The 19,244-nt window shown below is 53.3% G+C and overlaps 2 protein-coding genes across 3 annotated transcripts in view; one reads left to right on the plus strand and one right to left on the minus strand.

Moving 5' to 3' along the window:
- The window catches only part of CLCN6 (chloride voltage-gated channel 6), a 24,401-nt gene extending 11,151 nt beyond the window's left edge, over nucleotides 1-13,250 (minus strand). The window contains exons 1-17 of the mRNA XM_073316940.1: nucleotides 13,116-13,250; nucleotides 10,888-10,947; nucleotides 10,129-10,194; nucleotides 9,688-9,753; nucleotides 8,814-8,880; nucleotides 7,803-7,909; nucleotides 7,428-7,554; nucleotides 6,715-6,782; nucleotides 5,714-5,772; nucleotides 5,141-5,273; nucleotides 4,122-4,235; nucleotides 3,632-3,798; nucleotides 2,349-2,475; nucleotides 1,819-1,948; nucleotides 1,342-1,495; nucleotides 1,085-1,244; nucleotides 806-912 (exon numbers count right to left, since the gene is read on the minus strand). Coding sequence (XP_073173041.1) covers nucleotides 806-912; nucleotides 1,085-1,244; nucleotides 1,342-1,495; nucleotides 1,819-1,948; nucleotides 2,349-2,475; nucleotides 3,632-3,798; nucleotides 4,122-4,235; nucleotides 5,141-5,273; nucleotides 5,714-5,772; nucleotides 6,715-6,782; nucleotides 7,428-7,554; nucleotides 7,803-7,909; nucleotides 8,814-8,880; nucleotides 9,688-9,753; nucleotides 10,129-10,194; nucleotides 10,888-10,947; nucleotides 13,116-13,196 — 1,793 coding nt within the window. The 5' untranslated portion in view covers nucleotides 13,197-13,250. The remainder of the gene's footprint in view (nucleotides 1-805; nucleotides 913-1,084; nucleotides 1,245-1,341; nucleotides 1,496-1,818; nucleotides 1,949-2,348; nucleotides 2,476-3,631; nucleotides 3,799-4,121; nucleotides 4,236-5,140; nucleotides 5,274-5,713; nucleotides 5,773-6,714; nucleotides 6,783-7,427; nucleotides 7,555-7,802; nucleotides 7,910-8,813; nucleotides 8,881-9,687; nucleotides 9,754-10,128; nucleotides 10,195-10,887; nucleotides 10,948-13,115) is intronic.
- MTHFR (methylenetetrahydrofolate reductase) overlaps nucleotides 13,149-19,244 on the plus strand; it is an 18,164-nt gene continuing 12,068 nt past the window's right edge. Inside the window, exons 1-2 of one of the 2 annotated variants that reach the window (XM_073316941.1) lie at nucleotides 13,149-13,429; nucleotides 18,924-19,172. In XM_073316941.1, the coding sequence (XP_073173042.1) occupies nucleotides 18,934-19,172 (239 nt within the window). In that variant the 5' untranslated portion in view covers nucleotides 13,149-13,429; nucleotides 18,924-18,933. Of the gene's footprint in view, nucleotides 13,430-18,923; nucleotides 19,173-19,244 lie in introns of those variants that run through there. The other variant, XM_073316942.1, reaches the window with a different exon arrangement.

Here is a 19,244-nt window from a genome sequence, read left to right on the forward strand (position 1 = left end):
AGTGGCCAATGTCAGGTGCCCCAGAGGGAATGAACAGAACAGGTCATCATCAAGTGATCCATCGCCGTCGCCCATTCCCAGCTTCTGGCAAACAGAGGCTAGGGACACCATCCCTGCCCATCCTGGCTAATAGCCACTGATGGATCTATCCTCCAGGAACTTATCTCCTTTTTTGAACCCTGTTATAGTCTTGGTCTTCACAGCATCTTCTGGCAAAGAGTGCCACAGGTTGACTGTGCGTTGTGTGAAAAAATACTTCCTTGTGTTTGTTTTAAACCTGCTGTCTATTCATTTCATTTGATGACACCTAGTTCTTGTGTTATGTGAAGGAGTAAATAACACTTCCTTATTTACTTTCTCCACACCAGTCATGATTTTATAGACCTCTAAAATATCCCCCCTTAGTTGTCTCTTTTCCAAGCTGAAAAGTCCCAGTCTCATTAATCTAGACCCAGTCTTATTAATTAACAATGCATTTCAATCAACCAACCAATCCTGGTGAGATATTAGCCCACTTTAAAGATGGGAAAAGGGAGGTCCAGAGAGATTAGGTGACTTTCCCAGTCCACAGTGGCAGAGAAAGGGATAGCGCTCAGGAGTGCCTTTACTCTGATCACTCTGCCATCCACCTTTCTCAAGAAAAACCCCAGGCTTCACGCCCAATCTCAAGCTACTTCCCCAACGCTTCCATGAAATCCTGTAGGGAGGGAGGAAGGGGTGTCCCACCCCCAAGAGCATTTACCACCAGGCCAGAGAACCATAATCAGTTCTCAAACACAGGTACAGTCAAGAGCATTGTCCTTACTTGTCCATTTCCACCTCCGTCTCCCACTCCAGCAGCGGCACCCCTCGCAGAGTCACATGGATGTCATAGATGCCCTTGTTAAAGAAATCCCCTGTCCATTTGGCTACCTAGGAAGACAGAAAAGCACCAGTTCAACCGCTTTCCAAGCACAGGACTCCTTGTCCTCAAACCTGAGAGGAGGTGGATAGGATGGACATGCATAGGAGCCTCCCTCAGCCAAGCAGAGAAAAGCCAAAGTCCAGCCAGGAACCAAGAGAGGGGTGTAGACATGGTGCTCACCATCAGGGTGATCATTATCGGAAGCCCGTACGTGATCTCATTGGTGGATTCTATCAGGATAACGGTGAGGCTAATCGTCATGCGGACCACGCCTCCCAGGAACGCCGCCGCACCAATCAGCGCAAAGGTCCCCGAGTAGATGTGGTCCAGCCCAATGTAGCTAGGGAGGAAGCACACACAGCTCTGGCATCAGGACCAAGCTGCTCAAGTGTCTAGCCAGCTTCGGCAGCGTTCTACAGCTCACACATGCAATGCACCTTTTGAGGAGGTTGGCGACCAGGCGTCCGAAGGCAGCCCCACAAAGCAGCGACGGTACAAAGAGACCACTGGGCACAGAGCTCCCATACGTCCAGCAGGACAGTAAGAAATAGAGAAGGAAGAACAGGGAGAGTGTGACTGGGCTGAAAGTACCTGCAACACAAGAAGAGTTATGACCCAGGGGGCACAGGCCTCCCGGGACCTCACAGAGTCCTCCCCTTGGGATCGGAGCAGACTCTCCTCTCTACCTCAGAGCAGCTCCTTAGTCTCAGAGTCCCAATGAGCATTAGTGAGGATGATGAGACAGAGCGAGGGGGAAGCTAGGACCGCAGGCTCTATTCTCAGCAGGCCCTGAAAGCTACAGGAATTTGAAGACGCTTTTAGTTCTCAGATTCCCGTGGAAGCACAGGAGAGGCTTAGACCAGACTCTGATGATGCTGGTGGGGACCTGAGCACGACATCTCCTGGACACTCACCATCCTGGTGGAAGAGCTGCAGGATGGCTAACTCCTGGGGGTTGAAGAAGAGCGTTGCCATGTCGTTGTAGGTTTCATTAGGGCAGAAGAACGTCTTGATGCTTGAATTCACGTCCTCCGATGAAGAGCCCTAACCAACAGCAATCAGACATTATGTTAATTTATAATCTGGTCAAGCCGCACTGGGAGTTGCCACTAGGACCGGAGTAAAAACACACACCCCTTTCAGCATTGCCTTTGGGGAAATCTCATTCAGACAGAGGACACAGGATTTGAAATGAGCCCAGATACACAACTGCCACCAATTTTCCCCAGGGGGGCAATATTCTCTCATGCATCCAGCTTTCATCAGCACATGCAGGCCTATCGGCAGGTGATGGAGTATGTTAGTGAAGCGCTGTGGGTACGTCTATGAAGGGCATATATTAACGTAAGCGAGGTTGCGTTACATGGGCACACTTTACAGATGCATGTTTCCTGGGCTGGTGGAGACTGTGCAGGAATGTGCCCCCCTGTAGGACGAGTGTTACCTGAAGGCTCAGAGTGCTGTTGCCACTAGGATTGGTGGAAGACATCTGCCGGCATTCTCCTAGAATCATGGATGCTACGAACACCACAACGGTGGTTGTTAGACACACCAGCAGGCTCTCCAAGACTCTGCAAGCACAAAGCAGAAACCATGCAGGGACAACCATGCTCAGAGTAATCGAGCCCTTGGTCTTTGCACACAGCCCTGCATCCCAACGTTGCTCTGAAAAAGCGACAGTAACCAGCAATTTGGGGCTCCACTTAGCAGACAGCAGGTCATTTTAGGTTCTGTAAGACAGGCTGTCCAGTGATCGTGTTCATTCTGACCAGCCACGCTGGCTGGGCAAAGGGATCCATCCAATCAGGAGTAAAAAAGCCAGTGCAGGCCAGGAGGCCACTCCTCTGATATGGGATGACAAGCTTTGAAAACTCTTTGGACACAGGGTCATTTAACTCTGCACTGGGCTTGCACTGTATAGACCCCCTCTGCCATCACATCAATCCAAGAGGCCCACACTAGGATCTGAGAGATGTTGTTACAGCCTTTCCTCCAATTTCAGTCACTGCTCCTCCTTATCCACATGCCCCCTCGGGTAGGGCTCTTGGACCGTACAGCACATGGCGAGGCTACACCCATAGCAATGTCTGACAGACATGCTTTTAGCAGCCTTCCATGGGCTTTTCTGGATCATTCAAAATTGGTCTCTTCCTTGTTAGCTACATGGTAATTTCCTGTAACCAGAGCTTGAATTATGCACTGATTTCCTGCACCAATGGAGTGGACAGCTTGACCTCAGGTGTTCTGATCAAATGAACTGATTAAGTAAAGGGCACTGTGGTATAATCAGCTGTTCCTATCAGAACTAGTTCACCCGAGCCAAGACCTAGGGAGACCCCCAGTGGTGACACACAGGCAGCACAAGCTATATAGTTAGTTTAGGAACTGAAAAGATCTACGGGATCTGTCCCTACAGCAGCCTCAAAGAACCCCCTTTATACTCATCATAAAGGTATCCTGGCTCCTGTATACCACAAGGGTCATTACAGGGATGTAGTGGGATTGTAGCAGCTGAGGTTAGCTTAGTGTTCTTTGTGAAAATGCTATACGGTTTGCCAGGTTTTGTTATTTCACTGGGATGGATTTGCCTCCTCTCACCTAGTTCCAATTTTTCAGTATTTTAGCCTACGTGGCTCTTACTCTTTGAGGCGCTGTGGACACAGACAGTGGGGACAGACAGCCACACACAGAGATTACACCAAGGCAGGTGAAAAGGAGCACCGATACCTGACTAGCTTCGGCTTTGGATGTACGTTCCGCATGCGGTATTTCGCCAGCCTCTTATTCAGGCAGTTGAAGGTGGCTCCAAGAAGGCCTCCTACAATCCCCATCATAATGAAGAACCCCAAGTCCATGGCCGTCCAGAGGTGGCATTTTTTATCAGAGTCAGAACACTGGGGAGGGAGGACAGGTGAGGGAAGAGAGAGGGAGGAATGAGACCAGGCAGCAAAAGAGCAGATGGAGACGTACCAAAGCAGGCACCCAACACCGCGGCCACTTCTACCTCAGGCAGGAAACATTTAACAGCACCGACCACAGAACAGGATTCATTCCCTTTGTCAGACCAGAGCAGTAATTTTCCCCTTTCTCCAGGGAGCAGCTAGGGCATTCCAGCCAGAGCACCTCTGCTGGATTTCAACTCTGATTGGTTTCACACAGCAAGCCAGGAGCTACAATCCGGGGCAACTGGAGAGGCAGTAAAGCAAGCACAACACACCTTGAACTCCCCAAAGTTTAGCAGCCCAGGTAGCTGGAAAGATCCCCAACTTCTGAACTGAATCCCGGAGCGGAAGAAGTTCAGAGTGAAGGTAGCAGCCATGGAACAAAAGAGCTGGAGAAAGAGAGAGGCAGGAAGAAAAACACCCAGGTCAGTGGCGACAAGGCCAGTCTTTCCACACAAATCATGTCTGGGGAAGGGAGCTTGCAACCTACTGGCACTTCCAAAATTTAATCTTTTTACTGTGTTCAGAAAATAAGGCCACAAGAGACCATTGTGATCCCCTATTCTGACCTCTTGCATAACATAGCTCCATAGAATTTAGCTCAGTAATTCCTGCAACAAGCCCCTCATTCTGGTCATGGGCACTGAGCTGCAGCAGCTAGAATCAATTACAGGGCATGTACACAGCTTGTTGGTGTGTGTAATTTATAAATTGAGGCCTAAATTGGCTCTGGATTGGATTACAATCTTGGGGAAGCCCTCTGCTCTTTTAATCCACTCTGGAGATGGGAGTCTGCCACTGCTTCCAAGATGCGCAAAGTGTTTGGCAAAAAAAAAAAAAAAAGGCCAAGTCACAACACCAAAGATTGCTATTCTAGTACAATCTGATGTGTTCTGAGAACTCTGCCAACTCCAGCCCAATGCAGCAATCTGAGTCAGAGAATTTCTCCAACCCTAAGGCAAAGCAAAGTCTCTTTCTCACAGCACATGGGGACGCAGGGATCGAACCTCCGCCTACTGTACTCCCACTGCCTGGAAGAAACACAGGAGCAAAGCCATTTCTCAGAGCTGCCCCAACAATGTGGAACAATTCCTTCCCGACTGCATTCCTGGGAAGCACCACTGACCCCCAGCTATAATTCTCTAGCATCAACACTGCAAGCAGTTCACATTGTGCCAGGAGAGCTCAGCTTGAGAGATTCAAGAATCTCAGGTTCGTCACAGCCGAGCTCTCTGGCTTCCAGCTCGAGTCCCCTCTCACAGGGAAGGGGAACCCAAAGAGCCAAAGTTCTCACCACTTTCCACGTGAGCCCCTGGTTCCAGAAGGAGGAACCTTCTTCCAAGCTGAACAGAGTGCCCCCGATTGGGGCCCCAAAGGCTGCAGCAACCCCCGCAGCGGCCCCTGCAGATACAAAGTCCCTTTTGTCCCTAAGCACAGAGAGAAACAATGTGAGTTTATCAAGGCAGAATCCGGAAGGAACTCGGAAAAGGGGAATCAAGCCTAGGACTAAACTAATTTCTTGATGGGGCAGCCAGCTGTGCCCAGCATGATGCAGTTAGCTAGCTGCTGTCGGGTTTATCATCTCTCCCTAAAGTAGTACGTCTGGCTGTGGCCAGTACTTTCAATATGGGATTGAAGGGACCAGTGGTCTGATACATTATGACAAATCTTGTGTCCCCAACACCTTTTGGAGGGGGCTGCGCACCAAGAGGATTGTGGGGGAGGCAAGGTGCCGCAGGAAGGAGTCTCACCTGGAAATACAACTATGTACCTTCTCTCCATTGGGCTAACAGGCTCCAGCTGACTGACCCACCCAATCTAGCACCCCCTCTCCACCCTACCAGGCCCCCCCTCTCAGGTACAGTACCTGTCACTTCGGAAATAGGGAAAGTTAAACTGGATCTTCCTAAAGGAGATGCTCTGGAACTGAAAAACAAAAGGACAGAGTCAAAACTGACACAGTGATGAACCAAGGCAGCCCCCCCCTCCCACAACACCCCTTTGGGAGCAGCCAATGCTTGGGAAACACCGCACTTTTCTGCCTACATCTTGTTACTCCAACTGTACACCCTGGCGGAGGGAAAGCAGACAAGGAAATGTACTTTACGATAAGGTACTGGTTCCTCTTCTAGCAGATCCTATTTACAGAGCTCAGCGCATGCTGGGAGCTTTGTCCCGGGAGGGTTCTGCAAAGTACACACTACCTGCTTCTGCTGACCAGTCTCCGGGGTTTTCTCTCCTCTCACCGTGAGAGAGAGGAACGTCCAATGCTCCCTTCCCTTCCTGCAACATCTTGGCCTAAACAGGCACTGTATCCCATTGGGGATTAGAGTTCATTTCCTTTTCGTCTCTCAGCACAAACAGAGAGGCTCTCCAGACACCCCAGCACTGGGGTCATGAAGCCAGCATTCACACGCCAGAGGCCGCGAGGCCGAGCCAGGAGGCAGTGTCTGCCCTCAGGAGAAAGGACTCTTCCGTTTGTCAGCTGTTCTGGCACAGTGCGAACAGCTACACTGTGCTGCTGTTTGCCTTATTCACACGCCTAGGAGGAGCCACTGCCCAGAGAGGGGATCCCATCTTTATCCCTGCTCAGTGCTGGGTTCCTCCTGAGCCTGTAGCAGCCCTCACCAGGTGATTGAGGGAGGAGGTTATGGCGCTTATACGGATTTAAGATGGCCCAAACTTGTGACCTAGAAACGCACAGCGGAGAGGGTGCAGAACGAGGCCAACTCAGCCATGTCATCCCTCCGTCATTACTTTAGCTTCTAAGAGAACATATCTAACAGACACGACACCTGATCTTAACCAAGGGGTTGAGAGGGGCAGAGCCCAAGTCGCAGAGCGTCTCAGAGCATTTCCAGCACTAACCTGAGGCAAGCCAGCCCCCACAATAGCGCCACTGTGTATCATGGGGCCCTCCTTCCCTACAAAGAGTCCTGAAAAACAGAAAGCGTTCTCATTGCAGACAAACCCAGCACGCTCCGCCCTGTTCTGCAGTACCAGGAGAGGGGGCCAGCACTGCTTTGCCATGGGGCACAGAAACCAGTCACCCCCGTGCCTGTGTAGAACTAGTTTCCAACACGGAGGCTGAGTGCAGACCCGCCAAAGTAGGGGCACTGCCTGCTCCTGGAGACGTGATCAAAGGGAGAAATTCAGGAGCAGCATGACTCCAGGATGTCCATATTCCACGCAGCGCCAGGCAGGCATGTCCCGGGGGCGGGGGGCATACGTGTTGTGCCAACACATGCTTCTGCACAGTGCGGACATCAGCCACGCACCCGAGGCTCGGCACTGGGAGTGCACTAAATACACCCATCAAAGAGGGCTGTTCTCCCCAGGTGTCTGCACTCTCCCAAGGCATAGTGGGTGAAATGCTTCCTGCTGCTTGTTCAGGTAGCTCTAGGCAGCGTGTTCCTGGCACTCAGACAGCATTTACCGACCAGAGTCTCTGTTCTCCTTCCCATCACCGGCTATAAAGGTGCAGAGCCACTACTGACCTGCCCACCTGGAGATTTTCAGTCAAACTCTGTTCCCCACCATCACACACTTAGTCCATGATGCATCTGGCAGCTTCCTCTTACCTCCGGCTACGCTGAAGAGTACTCCCAGAGCCTTGCACACCAGTGTCCGGAGACGGACTATCCCTGGCACCTTCACTCCGTTCAGGTAACATTTAATCTCCGGAATTCCAGAGCCAGCTGCCACGGGCTAGGAGGAGGACACATTAAACACCACGGTGCGTCAGCACCTCAGCAGACTGAGGAGCCCCCACCAATGAATGCAGAAAGGGACTAGGGGAAACAGCGCATCGAGAGGCTGAATTCATTAGTCTTTGTAAAATGCCCTCCTGCAGCACCTTCCGACCCAAGATTTCAGAGCAACAGACTTCATGGGCATTACCTGTTTGATAGCAGGGACAGAGAGGGGAGGAAAGGGTATATTAATAGCAGTCTCACCTCGATCAGGACAAGAAGGCTGGCAAGGAAGATGAAGGTCAGGTTAAACCCCAGCAGCTCCAGCAGCGACATGGCAAGGCAGCCCTTCTCACTGCACTCCTCCACGGCTGCAAGGAGGGAGTCAAGGCAACAGGAACACACACACCTCAGCCAACACACTCTGTAGGGCCCATTAACAGGACCCAAGGCTGAATCTCCTATTCCAGCCACCAGCCTTCAGAAAGCAGGTTCCCATCACAGCCCTCTGACCAAGCTGGTCTAAGCCTAAGATGCCCAAACCACAAGCCAGCAAGAGCATCTGACAGGCCCATGATGTTCTTTCATGGATTGGTGTTTCCCAGAAAGTGGCAGCCCACTCCGTGGTTACTACACCCAGCAACCACAAAGTGGTCTCGACTTCCATCTTCACTGCGAGCACCTTATGCTTTCCCCTTTTACGTGCTGTCCAACCGGACAATTCACAGGGCCCAGCAACAGAGAGGGACAACGAGAAATGCTGATGGCACCTTCTGTGCATGAAGTATTAGGCAGCTCCTCTGAGAAGGAGCCAGGGAAGCATGAGGATTAGAGAGCCACAGGGTGGGTCTAACAGATAATGCTGACGATTTCCTGTCAAATCATTCTGAAGGCACTGCAGAGACCCTCCATGGCAAGCATTTTTTACAGCATTTACTGGGGCCGGTTTCTCTTCCAGAATCCAGCTCTTGGTCCCAGTGATTCAAAGCCCAGATCCTGGTGAACTGAATTTTGCCAATGGCTTCAGCGGTAGGAAGACTGGGCCAGAAAGTACCCGTAAACCATGTAAACCATGCTACTCACGGTCTGTCACCTCTGCCAGGGGGACTTTCCCAGCTACTGAGCAGAATCCACAGTAGGAAGTTTAGTGGTTAACAAACCCCTCCACCCAGGAGAGTCCTCTAATGGAACTAACCCTTTCAGGACCAGGCTCTGGTTTTAAAAGAAAGAGGCCACCTGAGTCCAACAATAAGGCAGGAACCACATAAAGGATACAGGTTTGTACCACATGGAATTTGAGTTGGGAAAAGAGTCGCACAAAGAAATCCACAAATAGACCCACCTGTGAAAGAGAGAGAAGAGGAGAGACCTGGCATCAGAGATCAATTACTTGCAAATGCCAACAGATCACCCCACTGAGACAGCTGCAGTCTGACAGAACACTGGTAATGCAGCAATTATGCATGACAGCTCCTGCACAGGCTGCTAAATCCCACAAGTGGGGAAGGAGAGTCAAGGCAAAGTAACTCCAGGTACTCAGACTCACTCCCTGCTATGCTCTTCTCAGACACATCCACCCCCATCCTATAGCCAAGATGAGGCAATGAGCTTTCCATATGACTGCCTGGGCAAATTGTTAAGAGCTAGGAAAGAGATACTCCCATGTGAGCATATCAGCAGTAGGAGCAAGCTGCAGCGGAATCCATCAGCTTTGTCAACAGAGTCCAGGTCTTGACAGTCTGTATTAAACCTGAGACATGCACAAACCACCCCCAACTTCACAGGCACCCCAGAAGACCCAAACACGTACACAGTGAAGCTAATATTCACAGTACATCTGGGGATACAATTCTGTCCTATTTGATCATTCCATTAAGTGGTTTCTTAAGGCAGGTTTCACTGCAAGCAGACTATTAGCCTTTGGGGATCTGCAAGGTAAACCTTGTAAGGAAAAGACACCGAGATGACTTATAGCAAAAAAACCCCGCCCTTTAGAAAGAAGATAATTCAGATGCATTCTCTTGTGATACTCAGAAAGGCCCAGCACCAGCCACAGACAAAGCAATCTTCTTAATGAAACACAAGGCACTCTCCTAATGGGTCTTTGGTTCTAATAATTTCCCTGCTTCCCACCCAGTAGGCTCCTTACCAGTCCAGTGCAGACTCCAATGGCGAAAACCATCACCCACTTCACCGCTTCATACCTCCGGCCTTTCTGTTTAGGGCAAGGCAATATAAGCAAGTCAAAGTATACACAAATGGGGACCAGAGAAATGTGACATCACAGTCACCAGCTGGGACAGAACTGGAGAGAGAAAACAGTGGGCACAGACAAGTATCCTGAGGAGCATCTGGGAGAGGGAGTTTGAATGATAAATATATCACGTTAAACCTGAGGCTCAGGGAAGGTCCTGGGTGCTGTGGGAGCCTATTTCTGCCCTTTTGATATAAAAGCTGAGCAGAGCACAAGGGTAAACAATACTTCTCCCATGGGAATGGGGGTCAGCCAAACCTGACTGCAGTGGAGGATATTTCTATGGATTTAGCTCTCTTAAACCAACAAAATGGGAGAGAGAGAACAGGCTCCTACCTTGTTGTCCATGCTTTCCAGTACTTCCAAGTAGGGGTCATTGATACACCGGTCATAATCCAAGCTCTGGCAAAGAACACCACAGGGTTAATGGGAGATAAGCAGCTGAAACTGATCACGCTGAGGCTTATCTAGAACTAGGAGGCTCACAGCAGGGGATGGGGAAGCATGTTAAGGGTCACTGCAATAGTTCAGGCCCTATATGTAGGCTTGGCAGACCCCACTAAGAATACAAGTGTTTGGGAGCAATTTCAATGAAAACAGAGGTTTTGAGAGATTGAAACATTATCCCTGTAGGGCTGAAAACCCAAACCCTACATTATTAGCACATCTGAACCAGGAAGGGAAACAAGCCAATCTAGTTTATTGCCCAGACTGTGTGAAATACAAAACTAACCAAGCATAGGAAATGGAAAGCAACTGAAATTTTCAATCCCGTTTTAATCTAAAGTAGTCGTAACACACATGATTTAAATAGGATTTTTAGCTTGACAGAGACTCCAATTTCACAGCGCTATGGACTGCATCAAAATGATATACCTAATCCTTCTCCCCCTAAAAGCTATGTATTACATGAAGGGTTCTACAGGGCTCAGTATTCTGATGAAGTGAGCTGTAGCTCACGAAAGCTTATGCTCAGATAAATTGGTTAGTCTCTAAGGTGCCACTAGTACTCCTTTTCTTTTTGCGAATACAGACTAACACGGCTGCTACTCTGAAATCTGTCATTTCACAAGCTGCAACTATTTAGTTTCTCACCTCATAGTCCTTGCGTGGAAGAATTTCGTCATCTTCTTCCTGTGTTTCCCCGAGGATAGTCTATGAAACAAACCCCAGAGGTAGGAGGAGAATTATCAGGAGAGCTAATGTACAGGCACCAGATATTGTGCACTGACTGGTGTTTGTTATCATTGCACTGGTTAATCCAGGTCCCCAGGTTGTAGGGGGCCTAGTGCAGGGAAGTGCTCCAAAACGCTGGAGAGGGGAGTTGCCACTTCCCCAGGTCCTACTGCTGGAGAGAAGAGTAGAGCCAGCTGTGTGAGGCAGAACTAGCATGGCACGCCAAGCAGCAGGTGAAGCGTAATTCACATTCTTGCACTCCCTAAAGCTAGCATAGATGAAAAATGGCCTCCCCATGCCACTCTGCAAGGATAGCCAACCCTCAATCCAAGAACATAATGGGAAGAAGGATATTCCAACTCGTAGACAGCCCGAAGAAAGCAGAATCTGGAGCTAGACTGATATATTCAAACCCAGCATCCTAGTAATGATCCACACTTATAACGCACCTTATCAAAGCGCTTTACAAACATTAACTAACCCACACAAAGCACCTCAAGGCAGGAAAGTATTACCTCTTTTTTAGAGATGGGGAAACAAACACAAGAGTTATAGGACTTGCCCAGAAAAACATTGGCACAGCCAACGCTGTAACTCAGGAGTTCCTTACTCTCAGGGCACGTCTACACAGCAGCTGGGAGGTACGATTCCCAGCTCAGGTAGACATACCTGTAGTAGCACTGCTCAAGCTAGCATCTACAAATAAGAGTGGCTGCTCAAACTACCTGCCTGAGCACAATCCTTACCAACCCCAGGGTACGTACTCGGGTGGCTGGCCCCCATCGCTGTAGCCACACAATTTTTTGCTGCTCGCTCAAGTAGAGCTAGCAGACGTCTGTCCACCCAAGCTGGGAATTACACCTCCCAGCTACTGTACAGACATGTACCCTTCATCTCGTGTTCAATTCCTTAGAAACGTATTCCACTTTAGCTGTGATGAATTTCTGCTCTCACCTGCACCTGTGTTATTTTAGATTTCGATACCCACAGTATGAGTGGGGCAGAAAGAATAAAGGAAAGGGATCTACAGTATGAACACCAGAGGTGTCAAGCCAGAACACAGTACAAACAAAGACAGCTGAAGGCAGATAGGACAGAGCCACGCGTGTGTGTTTAGAGAGGGGATGATTTTGCATGGCACACAGGTGAAAGGTTAGCAAGAGAAACTGAGGCCAGAGAATGGCTCCTTTTCCCCTAACCCATTTAACTCCGACCCTTTTGTCTCATTTCAAACTCCCGCGCCCCTTCCCACCTGCTTGCTCTACTGCAGCAGAGAGCAATGAAGAGACAAGACGAGTTAACAGAACGGGCAGCCCCAACCCTGAGCTGTACGGGAGACAAAGAGACATTACAGCCGGGCTGAGCCGGGGAGGAGGTGGGAGAAGCAAGGGGAAAGCCAAGGGCAGACAAAGAGCCATGGTGAAAGCAAAGGACTCCCGGGGGGGGGGAGGAGTTAGGAGGTGCAGGGGCGGGGCGGGAGGACTCCGCCTGCCCTGGCTGCCAAGGAGACAGAAAGCCCCAGACACTTGTATGAGGCTATTTGCATAAAGGAAAAGGGGCCGCTGCGCTCTGCTCCAGACACCCCCCCGGCCCCTGCCCTGCAGCGGCTCCCCCCCGCCCAGCCCCCCCCGCTCCCAGCGGCTCCCCCCCCCCGCCCCACGCCCAGCCCCCCCCGGCTTCCAGCGGCTCCCCCCCCCGCCCCCCCGCCCAGCCCCCCCCGGCTTCCAGCGGCTCCCCCCCCCCGCCCCCCGCCCAGCCCCCCCCGGCTTCCAGCGGCTCCCCCCCCGCCCCCCGCCCAGCCCCCCCCGGCTCCCAGCGGCTCCCCCCCGCCCCACGCTCAGGCCCCCCCGCTCCCAGCGGCTCCCCCCCCGCCCCACGCTCAGGCCCCCCCGCTCCCAGCGGCTCCCCCCCCGCCCAACTCCCCCCGGCTCCCAGCGGCTCCCCCCCCGCCCCACGCCCAGCCCCCCCCGCTCCCAGCGGCTCCCCCCCCCGCCCCACGCCCAGCCCCCCCCCCGCTCCCAGCGGCTCCCCCCCCGACCCACGCCCAGCCCCCCCCGGCTCCCCACGTCCAGCCCCCTCCCGCTCCCAGCGGCTCCCCCCCCGCCCAGCCCCCTCCCGCTCCCAGCGGCTCCCCCCCAGCCGCCTACCAGCTCCTCCGGGGTGCGGCTCTCCCTCTCCCCGCAGCACGGGCAGCAGCAGCACCACCAGGGGGCCCCGCACCCCGCCATCTTCCGCCGCCGCCGCCCACCCCTCACGTGACGTCTCCCTCGTCCCCGCCTGGTCTCGCCCCACGTGCGAGGAGGCGCGTGAGGTGGGCGGGGGGAATGGCGGGTTCTGGGTCACGTGACGAGAGGGAGGCCCGCTGGGCGACTCCTCCCCCGGGGAGAGGAATTTAACGCGCGCTCCCGTGGCAACGGGCACGTGCAGGAACTTGGTGGAGCTGAGACAGCTGGAGGCCGGGGTACGTGCGGGGGGAGCCCGGATCCGGGCGGCGCGGCCTGGGGGGGGAGACCCTGGATCAGGCCCCCATCCCCGGGCTGGGTGCGTGCGTGCGTGGGAGGGGAGACTCTGGATCAGGCCCCCAATCCTCGGGCTGGGTGCGTGCGTGCGTGGGGGGGGAGACCCCGGATCAGGCCCCCCCATCCCCGGGCTGGGTGCGCGCGTGGGGGAGAGACCCCGGATCAGGCCCCCCCATCCCCGGGCTGGGTGCGTGCGTGCGTGGGGGGAGAGACCCCGGATCAGGCCCTCAATCCTCGGGCTGGGTGCGCGCGTGGGGGAGAGACCCCGGATCAGGCCCCCAATCCTCGGGCTGGGTGCGTGCGTGGGGGAGAGACCCCGGATCAGGCCCCCCCATCCCCGGGCTGGGTGCGTGCGTGGGGGAGAGACCCCGGATCAGGCCCCCCCATCCCCGGGCTGGGTGCGTGCGTGGGGGAGAGACCCCGGCTCAGGCCCCCACATCCCCGGGCTGGGTGCGTGCGCGCGTGGGGGAGAGACCCCGGATCAGGCCCCCCCATCCCCGGGCTGGGTGCGTGCGCGCGTGGGGGAGAGACCCCGGATCAGGCCCCCCCATCCCCGGGCTGGGTGCGTGCGTGCGTGGGGGAGAGACCCCGGCTCAGGCCCCCCCATCCCCGGGCTGGGTGCGTGCGTGCGTGGGGGAGAGACCCCGGATCAGGCCCCCCCATCCCCGGGCTGGGTGCGTGCGTGGGGGAGAGACCCCGGATCAGGCCCCCCCATCCCCGGGCTGGGTGCGTGCGTGCGTGGGGGAGAGACCCCGGATCAGGCCCCCCCATCCCCGGGCTGGGTGCGTGCGTGCGTGGGGGAGAGACCCCGGATCAGGCCCCCCCATCCCCGGGCTGGGTGCGTGCGTGGGGGAAGAGACCCCGGATCAGGCCCCGCCATCCCCGGGCTGGGTGCGTGCGTGGGGGAAGAGACCCCGGATCAGGCCCCCACATCCCCGGGCTGGGTGCGTGCGTGGGGGAGAGACCCCGGATCAGGCCCCCATCTCTGGTCAGGCTCGGTGGGGGAGCTCAGATGCATTGCAGGGGTGGAGCTGAAAGAATAGGGGACACACAGAATAGGGTCGGAGACACACAGTGAGCACCCAGAGCCCAAGGGAGCCCCGAGGCAGGACAGCGCAGAACCGGGGAAGGGGGAGATTTAGGGGAAAAGAGAGGGAGACTCCTGCCTTGAGCTGGGTGGGAAACTGTTGTTCCGCTCAGAGGAAAGGTTTGAGATTTCAAAAAAGTTCCCTGTGCAGGACTGGCACAAAACGGTGAAAACCTGACAATTTTCACTGAACTGAAATTTCACAGTGTGTTTTGTTTTGGAAACTGAACCGGGGTGTTTCCCAAATGAAATGTGCTCCCAGGCTGGCTGCAGTGGAGCAAGCCCTGACTGACTTCCAAGCAGGTTGGCAAGGAGCCCAGCCTGGGAGTTGACAAGAAGCCTATGCAGGTTGCCTACAAACTGTCCAGACAGTGGTAACTGAACTGTTCCTGTAAAATGGCTCAATTGATGAATCAGCAGATTCTGAAACACCCCCTCCCTAGTTTCCCCCAAAATGTTTAGGTTTTTTTTATTTTAGGGAATCTTTCTGACCAGCTGTACTCCAGCCCTTATGGGGATATCTTCATCCTGGAGTATAGGCAAACTGGCATGGACCCAGCCTCCCTGGGCTGGCAGCAGTTGCCTGTTTGGAAGTAGGGGAAAGGGGCTTGTGGGCTGATAGAGATGGACAATACCCCCCACCCCCATTATTAGAAATAATATTAGTTCCATTTTACAGATGGGGAAACAGAGGGATCACAGTCAGTGGGAGAGCTGAGATTAGAACCCTGGAGTCCTGGCCTCCCCTTCTCTAATCTGTACAGTACTCTCAGCCTTTCCAGACTCCTGTCCCCTTTTCAGGAGTCTGATTTGTCTTGCATACCCCCAAGTTTCCCCTCACTTAAAAACCGCTTGCTGACAAAAATCAGACATAAAAGTACAAAAAAGTGTCACAGTACATTATTACTAAAAAATTGCTTTTACTTTCTCATTTTTACAATATAGTTATAAAATAAATCAGAATATAAATATATTTCTTATATATTAATATGACTTATATTTCAGTATAAAGTCATTGTCTGTATTAAATTTTAGTTTGTACGGACTTCGCTACACTTTTTATGTAGCATGTTGTAAAACTAGGCAAATCTCTAGATGAGTTGATGTACCCACTGGAAGACCTCTGCGTACCCCCAGGGGTATAAGTACCCCTGGTTGAGAACCACTGTGTTAGGCTGCCTGGCTTAAGATGCACAGGGGAGAGGTGCACCTGGCTCAGGAGACCTGGGAGAGTGGACTGCTCCCCCAGGGTCAGGGGAATGTGGGACCCAGCCAGGATGCCTCCTACACCTCCCATCCCAAAGCTGGGAAGTAATGTCCATCACAAGCCCTGCCTGGCAGCACCCTGTTTTGGTTGTTAGTTCTGCTCTGCTTGGGGGAGGGACAATCTGTCTGAGCAGCTAGGCATGTACTCATATGCTCCTTCTTGTACTTGCCTTGGGGGTTATTTAAGGTGAATAACTGATTAGTGTGGCCGGGGGCCAAACTGTCCCAATCCAGTCCTTGAAAGAAAAGCCACGTTATCTCCTCTTTCACCACCACGGGGTCTGGCTCTGAAGCCTGGGCGAAGATTTTTGCCTCTCTGAAACTTTTCACCTCCTGACTTCACAGAGCAGCAAGTCCCAGCCTCAGGGCCTTCTATCTCCAGCCACCTTTCCCCTTGTAACTCCATTAGTTACTGAGGCCGTGTGAGCTATTATCCTCTCTCCTGCTAATGCTCTTGCTCTCCAACCTCTCCTTGCTGTCTCCCTTGCGGCTGTGCAAACCCAAGCAATCACGTCAATAACAGCCAGTGGATACAGGGAATGAACGAAACCTACGGTGAAGGCAGAGGCTGGGTAGATGATTGTCTCTCACCTGTTACTGGCCCTTGTCTGGCTTCTCTTGCCAATAAGCCCTTATTGAATCTGAGGATGAGGGCGTGGCCTGGCATATTGCTGGTGGAGATACCTTATCTGCAGGCTCCTTTTCCAGGCTTACAATAATCAATTGTCCTCCTCTTGCCCCTTTCATCAGAGGGCCTCAAAGCACAGTACAGACCCTAATGAATGAAGCCTCAACCCTTCCCTGGAGGTGGAGATATAATCCCAGATAGGGAAACTGAGGCACATATGTGACTTGCCCAAGGAACTGCAGCAACTCAGTAACAGAGCTGGGAAGAGACCCCATGAGTTAGGATTCCCAGTCAGTACCTTTGGTCTAACCCAGTGGTTCTCAACCTATTTACCATTGTGGACTGCATCCAATACGACCTATATTGGCCCCTGAGGATGTCGCATGGGCCGCAGCTGTGCTGATTGGGCTGTGGGTTGAGAACCACTGGGCTAACCACTAACACCCACTTCTGTGCTGTGGGTTAGAACAATGATGGTGGGAGTGGAGAGGATCAGGCTTCGCTTCTCACTTACTGGACGCCAGGATCAGAGTTTTTATGCTGCTTCTGGTTGGTTCTGCTCCAGTTGTAATTGTTACTGTGACTGCTCTGTACACACATCCGGTCTGTACGCACACAAGAGATTGGAGGCCCAGCATCAGCAGCCTCCCTGCTCCTTTTTCACCACTCCTGCCAGCTGGATGGGTCCCCAGAGGCGAGGCTAAGCCTTTCTCCTGAGCCTTTCAGCCTGAGCCCTCATGCAAGCAGCAAAGGAGGAGCAAAGTCCACCTACCCGTGGCTGGTTTGGGTGACATGGACAGGTGGTGCCATAAGTACAGGATTTGTGCTGTCGCTTCCTCCAAACAGAAGTTAAAGCAGCCTGTCCTGGGATGAGCTGGACTGTATGCTCCTTCTTTCCAAAGCACCGGGTGGAGAGCAGCTGAGAAGAGACACTTATCAAGGCCCTCTAGGCCAGGGAGCCATGCTCCGAATTGGGAGTTAAGAGGCCTGGAGTCTGTTCCCAGCTCTGCCACTGACTTGCTGTGTGTCTTTGGGCATGTCACTTCATCTCCCTGCATCTCTGCGTCGCCATCTGTAAAGCAAGTGTAAAGTGCTGATCTTGCTACAAGACCAGCAGCAGGCCAGGCTGTTTTCATTCCCGGGCTCAGGTTAGACTTGCCGGTCAGTCAGTTCATCCCCATTTTGAAGGGGGTTGATTGGCAGCTTGTCCCCCAAGGAATAACTACATTCCCTTTGGCCGCCCTGGCAGACAAGAGGACTTTTCCTAGCTTGCATCCAGGCATTCCAGCATGGTGTTTTGGAAAGAGGTTCTCAGGGGACGGGAATGCTGAGTGCATGGACAAGGAGGCTGTGTGTAGAGGGGAATGCGGGATGGGGAGAATCTCATTCGAAAGGAATGCTGGGTGATGGGAGAGTTCTCAGCTGAAGGCAGATTCTTGTGATGCCAGACTGGACACAGCACTAGGTAACAGACCGTAGGGAACACACACGGCACATGTCAGGCCGTTGTGACTAGCTGACCGTGCTGGACTTTTCCATCTGACTTCTGACAGAGAAGAAGACTATGGGCTTGAGGGCAGGGTTCTGAGGGTAGTGATCCAGCCTTTCTCCCCAAGCTATTTTAAGAAACATTGCTGTTTGGGAATAAACAGAAGAGAGACAGCATGGCCCTGCTGTGGGCACATCTTGTGCTAGAGAGGTGGCTGGACGCAGCCCACTCTGGACAGAGCTGCTGGCAACCCCAGTCCCTGTCCAGAAGGTCAGACTGACCTTCACAAGCTGCACGAGGACGCTGCGGTAAATAAATTGTAAAGCATTTGAAAGTTCAGAAAGAAACTCTTAAACCTACTGATTCCGATGAGGGACAAAATCACTCCTGTTTAACTTTAGGCTTTAGCAGAGTTACACCGGGGTGAATAAGGTCCACTGACTGCTCTCCATCACTGCATACTCAGGCTGATCTCCACGCGCAGCTGCTAAGTAGGGCTAACTAGGGTCTTGTAGGAGCTAGTTTGGAGGCAGGGACTGCCATACCCGCCAGAACGCCTTGGGAGCATTAGCAGGCGCCAAGGTCATTCAGCTGGCCCTGCTGTTCTGGTGAGGGCTCAGGACCCATTGCTGCTCCTCAGATCTTATCACTGCTCAGTGGGATTTCTGTACTGTTAAAAACCATTGAGCAGACATGGACGGAGAGTTCAGGGAAGGGAGGGTGTGGAGTGATTAACAACTCCTGAGTCTCCTTCCAGCCCCACTGAAATCTTCAAGTGTGGTGGATCGTTGACAACAGGGAGGCAACATGCATTTCTCCTACATCCTGTGCCCTGTGATCCCCCTTGTCTTCCGGCACCCTCTTCCAGCTCCTGCTTGGAGCAGCCTCCCATAAACTGCCTTCCTAGTCACCCCACAAAAGCCCCTAGGCAGTGACACCCACCCTCCTCCCCTCGCCCCCTCCCAGAGAGCGCATCATGGTCAACGAGCCCCACAGCGCCAGCAGTGGAAGTGCCAGTTCCAGGTCGGAGGGCAGCAGCAGCGGCAGTGAGAGCTCCAAGGACAGCTCGCGATGCTCCACCCCGGTCCTGGATGCTGAGCGCCATGAGCGGCTGCGGGAGAAGATGCGCCGGCGATACGACTCCGGGGACAAGTGGTTCTCCTTGGAGTTCTTCCCCCCGCGGACGGCCAATGGTGCGGTCAATCTGATCTCCAGGTGAGACCTGTGGGGTGGGGGGAACGGGGAGGAGGTGTGATGGCTTTGACTGGGGGACAGCCTGATAGAGCC

Source organism: Lepidochelys kempii, chromosome 18, assembly GCF_965140265.1.
Source record: "Lepidochelys kempii isolate rLepKem1 chromosome 18, rLepKem1.hap2, whole genome shotgun sequence".
In the NCBI taxonomy this organism is placed as follows: domain Eukaryota; kingdom Metazoa; phylum Chordata; order Testudines; family Cheloniidae; genus Lepidochelys; species Lepidochelys kempii.